Below are 10,645 nucleotides of genomic sequence, written 5' to 3'. Positions count from 1 at the left end.
AGATGATAGTTGTGTTCCAGTCCCAGAGCCAGACGAGCAGATCATAAAGCCTGGTACCCTGCCGAAAGGCTACAAGCTGGGCACCTCTCCCTCAGTCCCACACAAAGCCAGGTTATTTTGGCCTCTGCCTTTATGCATGGGAGGTTATGCTATCCTAACTTTACTCCAGCCCTACCTGGAAACTACTGCCAGCTTAATATAATACCATTTCTATCTGTACTTAGGGTACATCGCTGGTGGTGGCTTTTCCTTCCAATAACACAGCAGTGCGCAGCCATTCTGGCCTGTTTTGCACTAGTGCTGTTTGATTTCAAGGCAAGTCTGATATAGCAAATAGCATGTGGATCATACATGGATTTTTTTTCACTACAGCATGTGGATCTCTCATGATCACTGCAAAAGGCAGTGTGAGGAAGTACCAGAGCAGGGAGCTACATTGAGGGTCATAGTGTAAAACAAAGACATACAAGGATCTGCCAGTCCTCACTGGAGTCTCACTGGCAGGTTTTTCCTGGCTCACATCTATACGCTCTTCTGCCCTCATTTCAGCATGAAATCATTTATCTTGTAAACAAAACAGAAAGAGCAGGAGTGTCAGACTATGTCATTCCCTTGAGTGAAGGCAAGTATATACAGTGACAGCTTCAGGCTGCGTGTGAAGGCAGTCCCTTCAGGAACGACAGCTTGACAAGTCTCTTGTCCGCTTCTTCCTCTTTGGTGTAGACTCAAGGGAAGGTTGATTAACAAGGATTGCACACCATTCAAAATAAAGATTTCAGCCTACAAAATAAAAGAGGCTAATCGAGGTCTCTCCTTGGCTTTCCTCCTGCTACATGGGCAGGAGCTCAGCAACATCCACAGCAATGCAGCAGCTGGGTCTCTGTTCTTCTTATCACTCTCTCTTTTGGGGTTTATACATGCAGAATTTTACATTGTCCCTTTTAGGAGGCAGGTGTGAAACACCTGGGCCTATTGCAGCTGTCTGGCGTTAAATTTGTGCAGGAACACACAGAACACTATTGCACAGAGCAGGGGAGGAACTAAATTAACTCCTAAGCAAGGGGGTAAAATTACTGCAAGGAAATGCAGAACCCTGAGACCTGCATACTTTTGCAAAACTGTCATGCTGCAAAAGGATCACTGCTGCAGAAGTTCACTGAACTTTTCAGTGCAAAGAGGGTGAAAAATGCTGTGTGTAATCAGCTAGCTTGAAAGAAATTTTAGAAACAGAATAAGATACTGGTTAATTTTTTCCATGCTCCAGTTTTACACACTCCTATGTTAATTAATACACAGCTGCCCATGTTACCTTTTCTTGTACCGGATGCATTTTTAAAATTAGATCAAAGTGCAAAACGTGCAAGTCTTTGTAATATTATAGCAATGATGTTTCACTCATTCAGAAGGTGCAAGCACCAGAATTAAACCAGGGGTGACGCGTGGGTGGGTTTTGGTACCAGTTCTACTCACACCTGTCACTTGCAGCAACCAGGCAAAGTGTGCTGTGCGTTGTCTCGTCACTTTTGAAATTAACAGGAAAACTCACAAACATCAGGGAGCACCAGAACTCAGCAGCTGTGGAAGGGCCCAGCACCTCTACCCTTACTTTTGAGTTCAGGCAGTGAGATCAGCTATATGCATTTGATAATTGCTAGGCTGGGAGCAGCCAAAATATATTCTGTTTCATGGCCTGAATTCAGGCTGTCAAGAGGATGTCAGACTTTGTGACTGCTGTGACTGGTCTAAGATCAGCCCCTGCTGGGTTTGTGGCCTGCCAGAAACCTCCTGAGCCAGTAAACCCATGTTTCAGTGGCTCTGGTGCCTGAGAAGCTTCCAGGCGAGGCAGGGCTGCCAAAGCTCAGAGCATCCTGGATGCCCGCCCTTGCCTACCCCAGAGAAGCCGTAAGTACCTGAGCCTGAACTAAGGGGAAGAAAAAGGCAGTGAGAGCAGTGCCATTTCTGGGCAGGGAGAACGGGCTAGTCTTCACAGCCAGAATGGACATCCACAAATCAGAAGTGCCCCCCTCCTTTCCTTCCCCAACCACTCCATCTGTTTAGCTCCCAAAGGCTACCTCCATAAACAATATGGGGGACCAGACCCTCTGCTGACATCCATTTGGGATGGCCACCAAAGCGACTGATACCACGTGAGAGCCTGGTCTGTCACAGAGGCTGTCAAATGAGGTTGCTGCAAACCCCATTTAACAGGTTTTGAAGGCTTCATTTAGGTTTTCGGTTACTGAAGCTTGGGAGGCTTCTGTGGAGGAAGATGATTAAAACACTGCCAGTCCTGCCTATGTGAGGAGGGAGAGGACTGATGTTTGCCCCTGGGCTACATTTGAGCTGTTACTTCTATACATCTCAAGAAGGAAAAATAATGCAGAAGTCACTTGTATCATTCAGGTATAGCTGTGTTTGTCTATTTGTTTTAGAAAAATGTAGAAATGTATGAGTTTGTTTCTGCAATGGATCTTTGTTCAAGTCCCAGTTATGTCACCTTATGGAGGCCATACTCCAGGATAAATTTAATGCAGTCGTATGTTGGAAGTAGAGGCAGGAAGAGAGCCGCTAGCCAGAATACAGGTCTTTACCCCGGCTCCCCTCATCCTCATTTTTACATCGTGACCAAATGTCTCATCACTGCCAGAATCAGGCCCTAAGAAAGCTTGTTTCTAAATGAGTCCAGAGTAAGGTAGACTGTGCTGAGTCTCTTCTCTGACGGCCGTGAGTCACGCAGGTTTTATCCCACCTCTCCAGCTCCTGCCCTCATTAGCTGTTCAACATTTTGCGGATCAGATCAACATTTACTCTGGAGAGCAAACTTCAGTCATACAAATGCGATAAGAAGCTTGCTGTTTACTCCAGTAGGTGCAGGATCAGGCCTGTGAAAATGTTACTGTGCTCTAAAGCTGTTAGCACGGCACAAGGCTACGCTGGGCTCGCTCAGGATTTTCAGAGCTGTGAAATTCTGTAGAGTCCAACAGGGTGTCGCAGCTCTGGCAGAGACACCACTGCTCAAACCGCCCTTCTGCTACTTTCTAAAGCCTAAAAAGATCTTTAAAGAACACCATACGTACATACACTTCTCCTCTTTGGAAAGGAGACAGACTCGTGTTGGTCACTTTGGGAGGAGATCTGTATTTCTGTGGTGCAGTGGGTGGAATACACAGGAGAACGAGCCAGCGGGAGGCACATCTGGACACCTTGCTCCTAGGGCCTGGACCTTGCTGAAGGATGGTCCCTCTTAATCCCGAAGTTCCTCCAAACTACCATTTTGCACTATTGTGGGTTTGGGAACTGTGATACCACAGAGGCAAAACATTGAGAAACCATTAAACTCCTTTTTTTTTTTTTTTCTTTTAACAAATACACTTGGGATAAATATCCTCTGGCTTGTAAGCTCTAAAATACATTTGGGCAATTTCCCATATTTTTCCCTCTAATCACAAAATCAAAATACTTAATTTTTTTCTTATATAGTGACATGGTTTCTGGGGCTGGGGACTCTGCAGTAGTGCAAAATATGAAACATAGCCTATCTATCTAGTGACACAGGTCCTCAGTTTTGGCCCGAGCAGAGAGGAAGTAGCAAGGCTCGCATGTACCAGACAAGAGGGGGGTTAGATTACATTTGGAAGCTTCTGTGGACATAGAATTACTGAAAGAGAAATAATTCTAGTGATTATTTATCAAAGAGGATCAGCAGGAACGGCAGCTCAGACCTGAGGTGATAAAAAAACCAAGGCTGGGAGGAGATAACTCTTCTGTGCATTCTGTATTACATTTTAGCATTGAAAGTTATATAAAGCGGCAATACATTTTTTAGCAGAAAACCTGACCAGTTATGTTATTTATTTTGTCCTCTGTATCACAAGGAAAAAATAGTCTATTTCAACAGTTTATATATATATGAATTATGAAAAGTTATATATAAAGGTGGTAGAAACATGTTTGAAACAGAACTATGGGCATGATTCAATGGTTAACTTATTTCCTAAATGAATGAGAAAGGAAACAGGTTGCTGCAAGCTTCTGCTCTCACTTCCTTATGAGAGAAGACATAGACGCTGTCCCAGAAAGAACGGGGCCATTGTGCACGTTCGTCTCAGGCAATCATGGGTAACTGGGTGGAGAATGAAGGACTGTCCATCTTCGTCGTCGTAAGTACAATTTTTATCATGATATGTGTCTAGTAAAAAGTTCTACAGAAAGCTGTACTAAGCAGATCTCACTGTGCCAGTGCAGGATGCATCTGGTTATTCAGAAACTAGGGCAGCAAGTGCAGTGAAATGCTTCAAGAGAATACTTTTGAAGGAGCTCTGTCTGGTATCTCGATTGCTGTAGGCTTCATTGTCAACTGAGAAACGATCGTATGTTCACTTTCATTTGCTTTGTTAGAAATATTTAAGTATCAGTTTTCTGGATGCAACAGTGACTTAAAGAAAACAAATAACATTACATCTCACTTAACCATGTGCACTTCAACAGAGAAAGCAATTACAACAACAAGCCTTTCTTGCACTTTTTTAAACAAAAGTGGGTGTAATTGAAAGCACAGTGTCTTGATGGTATAAAATTTGTATGAGAGTCAGATTCCAGAATTTAGAGTAGAGATTCATGAATCCTTCATTAAGACAACTAGTATTTGAACTGAGTTTGTAGACAACTTGCATAGAATAGCTGTGAAAGTAGGTTAAATTCATTCTGAGCAAGATTTAAAAGTACTGAAAATCCCAGTCATGTTTAAAAGTGCTAAAGAGTAAGGCAGGGCAGTCCTCCTTGGAGAAAACTTAGGCAGAAGTTAGTATTTCAGTGTTTTCTTTTTTTCGCTTCACAGTGTCATACAAGAGGTATAGGTATACAGTTTTATACAGATTTGTAAGAGGAAGAAAAATAAGAGATAGAACCTCTATATTTATGGTGAATTAAATGTGAACATCTCTATTCAGAAAGGTATTTCTGCTGCTATGAACAATCTATACTTACATATTACCTTTACATTGTAGATGGGGAGCTCTAGTTTAGGAACATAACCCTGGCACTTTAGTGCTTTGAAAAGGAGTAACTGTCTTTGCTGTCACCTTCAGTGAACTGAGGAAATTGAAACTGCCAAGAGGTGAATTCTGGCATATTTTTTCCACCAGTACTGAAATACTGAAAGAATTAAGTAAGAGGCCCTTATTTTATTCAAATAAGTAATTTGTTTTTAGAGTCTCAAAGCTATAACAAGGCCAGCCAATACGAAAGGAAACTAAAGAAGTCACTGACAAAGAAACAAGCTAAAAGGAAAGTTCACTGGAAGCCTTACCAAAGTGTTCTGCATTGTCCTCTACAGCTTTACTGCACACTGACTAGGTACAGGGTTACCCAGTGCTTGACAGAAACAGGACGGCCACAATTTCTATTGATTTACCCCAACAAAACATAAACATGGCAGCCTTAACCCCAGCCAATGGTGCCTTCACTGGCCCTAGCTAAAGAGCATGGATGGCTGCTAACTCTGCAACTCAGCCCAGGTTGCCAGAGGGTGTCTGTCGTGGTTTAGCCCCAGCCGGCAACTGAGCACCACGCAGCCGCTCGCCCGCTCCCCCCTGGTGGGATGGGGGAGAGAATCGGAAGAGCAAAAGTAAGAAAACTCGAGGGGTGAGATAAAAACAGTTTAATAGGCAAAGCAAAAGCTGCGCACGCAAGCAAAGCAAAGCAAGGAATTCATTCACCATTTCCCATGGGCAGGCAGGTGTTCAGCCATCTCCAGGAAAGCAGGGCTCCATCACACGTAACGGTGACTTGGGAAGACAAACGCCATCACTCCAAATGTCCCCCCTTCCTTCTTCTTCCCCAGCTTTATATACTGAGCATGACGTCATATGGTATGGAATAGCCCTTTGGCCAGTTTGGATCAACTATCCTGGCTGTGTCCCCTCCCAGCTTCTTGTGCACCTGGCAGAGCATGGGAAGCTGAAAAGTCCTGGACTAGTGCAGCAACAACTAAAACATCTCTCTTTTATCAACACTGTTTTCAGCACAAATCCAAAACATAGCCCCATACCAGCCCCTATAAAGAAAATTAACTCTATCTCAGCTGAAACCAGGACAGTGTCACAGTTTTACAAAGGGTCCATGTTCCATATGGGTCAAAACCAAGGAGAACTGTGAGAGACCATCAAGAATCATGCCAGACTTCTTGGTCTTGCGGGCATGCTGTCAGGCTACTGTAAAAGGGAGTGGCACACTCACTTTAAATACATATCCTAAGCATTTAATACTGAGATAAGCTTAGTTTTTTAATGAGGTTTTGGGGATTTCCCATACACTGCCTTACCCTGATGGAAACCCCTTCATTTCCCTGTATTTATACCACAAGGGTAAGAGATTTTCAACATTTAAACTAATCCCAAGTTTTTTACAGTGTCAGCTGGGCCAAAGAACTAGCAAAACGTGTGGGTTAGGAGGGGTGAGGGACTGTAATGTCACAGTTTCTGGGATCCTTAACTTATAACCAGAGACTGGGTTTTCTCCCCCTTCTCAGACTTTCTCTCCTCTGTTTTCACACACCACCTAGTACATCTACTTAGACTGAGGGTGCACTGATACAGATTGGTTTCACTATGGGATGTGAAATCAGCCAACCAGCTCCAGAAAGGCAAATGGCCAGATTCACTATGATCTCTGTAGCCAGACAGGCTTGTAGCTGCCTTAGATAGCTTTGAGAAGGGCTAATAACGGCTCTTTCCCTAAAGAAACCTGCACAGTAGGGCATGCAAATGTGAGAGAATACTGCAGTACAGCTACGAAGAAGTCCAGTTTGGGGTAGTCTATAGACTACCAAAGTGCCTGTGTTGAATGTTTCCTGCTGGCTGATTTCAGACCCTCAGAGCCTCCTACTCAATAGAAAACATTAGGCCGTAAGTGTAATTTAGGCCATCTATATTTAGATCTCAAGCTTCTTTTTCCTTTGGCGTGGCTCCTAAGTCTTCCTCTTACATAGGTTAATATGTCTGAGGAATTGCCATTTGGAAGAGGCCCTAACCTTTAATGATGTTTGGAGATTCAACTAGACTCACAGACTTAGCTAAACACCTGTAATATGATAGTCCTTATAGAATCATAGAATCATTTAGGTTGAAAAAGTCCTTTAAGATCATCGAGTCCAACCATAAACCTGACACTGCCAAGTCCACCACTAAACCATGTCCCTAAGTGCCACATCTACACGTCTAAACCCCTTGAGCTATGCAAAAGTTTCAGCTACCCATTGCTGTACTTTGGTTTACTGCCACTCCTGTACTCCTGTGTGCACACGTCAGAGTCCATTTCCACCAGAAAAATGTCTATCGTCCCTGCTGAACCCTTCACACCCTGCAGTATGCCTCTCTGTGCCAACAGGAGCACAATGAACTAATTGACCATTATCTGAACTGTGTAAATTCAGATGTATGATCTCTAACAACGAACTGTAAAGTTTCCTATTCATTTCTCTTTCAGCTTGTATGGCTGGGGTTAAATGTCTTCCTCTTTTGGTGGTACTATCTTGTATATGATGTTCCACCAAAATTCTTCTACACCAGAGCACTCCTTGGCGTAAGTACAAAACACGTATTATGTTGGCATAGACTGAGCACATAGCATTTTTTCCCTGGTTTTATTTGATTGAAACAGAAGCAAGTGGCTGGAGCAGCAGGTTCATGTTGGGGTTAAAAGTCACGTGCAAATAGATAACTGAATGCAGACAGATGTCCTGTGCTTCTGAATAGAAAGCTGGTAAGCAAAATAGAGAGATCCCATTCTCAAGATGTTTTCAGGTAACTATTATGCTCCTCATAATTAATAATTATACATAATCATAATTAAAGTGAATGTGCATTGTGGCTGCTTTATTAAGCAAAAGATTAATAAAATATTGCCATTGAACTACTGTGCAATCATTTCCCCACACAAGTATTTTTCATAGCATGAATAGTTTACAAAGCTATTAGCTCTGAAAAGCAATCATCATTCATATATTCATCAAGCATGTGAGTAGCAGTCAAGTAGTGAAGTGATCCTGCACCCTGGGCTATTCAATATAACCCAACTGATTAATGCAGCATTATGTGTCCTACCACAAACTTGCTTCCAAAGCTACCACGGGTCGTGACCAATTGACAGAGAAAATTCATTTGTTCACATATTTTAAAAGCCTGATCACAGACATAAAAATCAGTCTAAGCTTCAAATTACAGAACATGGAACTTTGTAAAAGGTTTGCAAAGCCATGGTTTAATTCAACAAAGCATGAAATCCTGTTCTGCATAAGGCTTCAGATCTATGGATCAAATTCCGTCCTTTGCAATCATGGTGCAGTTGCCTTTGAAGTCGCAGAGACCTGCACTTGGATAACTAGATCTCAGTGTAACCCCAAGTCAGTTACTGTGATTTGAAACCTGAAAAGGTCCCAATCAGTGCAAGGAGAGCAAACATTATCTCTTCCTTCCCTTCAGTGTGTTTGGATTAATATGGTCATTACTCCCTCCTTTCTAACAGTCTTTGTAAAAATCTGAAATAATTCAGGATGTGAACAGCAACGTTAAGGGAACATATTCCTAAAAGATGAGGCAACAAATTTCCCTAGAATGCCTTTACTGACAACAGAGACCATGAAACCACTTCCCTCATAAGCCGTCTTTCTGTCTACCATAACTCCCCAGCCAACTGAAACCACAGCAGTGAGACTTTCTTTATAGCCTTGGGACAGAAAACCCTACTAATGGCTTAGACTTGCATCTGTGCTTGGCCATTGATTGTTGGACATGAGCTTTTTGTACAACCATATTATTTCAGAACTGGAAATAGAAGGTGTCTACCTGGAGGAATGTGTTCTGTCTGCATACGTGCCTCTGACTTGGCCAGACTTGGCATGACTACTCTAAAATTTGAACATTGTTAATTAATCCTAGATCTCACACTCACAAAAAGTTGTGATATAATACATAAATGAAATCTGTGCCTGCCCGTGTCCTGGATAATGTCGTAGGTAATTCATTTCATAATGGCATGTCTCCAATTACAGCGTGCTTTGGCTCTGGCAAGGGCCCCTGCAGCTTGTCTGAATTTCAACTGCATGCTGATTCTGCTGCCAGTATGTCGAAACTTGCTCTCCTTCCTCAGAGGATCAAGTGCGGTAAGATGAAGAAAGAATTTCAAAATTTATGAAAGATAATAACCCAAGCAGCCTTGCAAATACGCCAAGCAACTTCATCCAAGTTCCCCAAATATACCGTACTTTGGGGATGTCCTCTTTTAAGAAGTACATAAGCCTGGAGTTTTGCTATGAGCAAGACTGAGGTCTATATGCCAATGGTGTATCTAGAGCTCTGTTGAGAGGTTTAGCCTTGAATTAGCCTCCTTTAAGTCTTCCCTTTTTTCTTGCCTCTTGCCATCATGCTGCCCTGGATGCAAAGTCCCTCTTCTGGCTGGCAGCAGCCATGGTGCTTACACACATTTGCCTTGTTTGCCACTGATACAACACCCATTTCTAGCAGCAGGTATTAGCCCAGGTCTTCTGTCTTTGCATGTTCAGTTCTTAAAGTAAATGTAGTCTTTCACAGACTTTCAGAATGCGACTTTTTTCAGCTGGTTCATAAATTACATTCTTTCTTGTCCGAGTTGCATTTCCATCTCAGGATGAAATAGTTCACAGGCCTTTTGACCCTTTCTAGCTCCCAAATGCAAATGTTATATACAGCACCGAGGAACCACCACTTAGAAAAGGACAACTGATTGTAGGTGACAGCTGGAGAGGCCTTCTGTGATACTGACTGTATCACACTGCTGAAATCTAGATCTCTGGCTGTTACAGCAGAAATAATGCAGACAATGCATCCCACGGTGCAGTGAAAAAGCAATATTCTCCTCAAGCTCATGAACTGTCCTTCCAAATATGTAATGACTCCTCCTTTATTTCTAGCCTCTTTAATATACACATGGTTGACAACACCAGTTCACAGAAGTTGGTTTTCATCTGTAAATGTAGTATAAATTCTTTCACGCAAATGAGATGGCCTGTAGGGGCTGAAAGAGCAGAGCAAAAGATAAAGCAATGAAATAGATGCAGTGTTCCAAGAGTCCTTCATGGGGAAACAATGGGATACAACATAATAAGAAAATAATCAGTGACAACGCAGGCTGTACGTCCATCTAGTACAAGTATTCTGACAATCAGTGTGGCTGATTGTCACACACACGCAAGATGTGTCTGCCACATTAAGCTCCTAAATTGCCTGTTTAAGGCCTAACCCTTAGAAATATAAAGTTGGAACTACACAGACCAGGCTTTCAGTCTTGTGCTGTACCCCTTCAGATGCTACAAAAGCAGACAGACGTACCCCCTATGTATGTAAAAGGAAAAAGAAGAGTAAGTAAAACTGTAGGGTTAAAGTTGCTCTTCCCCTGCCCTGAGAAAGATCAACTAGTATCTGCCAAAATTCAGAGCTGACTTCTCAGGCTGCAGAAGTCAATAATGAACATAAATTTAGTAAGAATTAATGTTGCTATTGGATGAACACAACTGGAAGATATTGATGAGCTCTTGGTCATACAAGGCCTTCATGAGATCTGAAATAGATTCCACAGGGGTCAAGCTGAAAGCAGGTTGGGCAGAGGTCTT

General features: G+C 42.6%; 1 protein-coding gene across 3 annotated transcripts in view; it reads left to right on the top strand.

Annotated features, from left to right (window-relative positions):
- Positions 1–10,645, top strand: part of CYBB (cytochrome b-245 beta chain) — a 44,964-nt gene that overhangs the window by 18,072 nt on the left and 16,247 nt on the right. For 2 of the 3 annotated variants that reach the window (XM_072848287.1, XM_072848290.1), the window contains exons 1-3: positions 4,026–4,160; positions 7,486–7,581; positions 9,050–9,160. The exons of the other annotated variant lie outside the window; for it this stretch is intronic. In XM_072848287.1, coding sequence (XP_072704388.1) covers positions 4,116–4,160; positions 7,486–7,581; positions 9,050–9,160 — 252 coding nt within the window. In that variant the 5' untranslated portion in view covers positions 4,026–4,115. Of the gene's footprint in view, positions 1–4,025; positions 4,161–7,485; positions 7,582–9,049; positions 9,161–10,645 lie in introns of those variants that run through there. 3 annotated transcript variants of the gene reach the window in all.

The sequence above is a fragment of the Ciconia boyciana genome, chromosome 1 (genome assembly GCF_034638445.1).
Source record: "Ciconia boyciana chromosome 1, ASM3463844v1, whole genome shotgun sequence".
Taxonomy (NCBI): domain Eukaryota; kingdom Metazoa; phylum Chordata; class Aves; order Ciconiiformes; family Ciconiidae; genus Ciconia; species Ciconia boyciana.
Note: the sequence above shows the minus strand (reverse complement) of the source record. Positions and strands in the feature narration are given on the sequence as shown.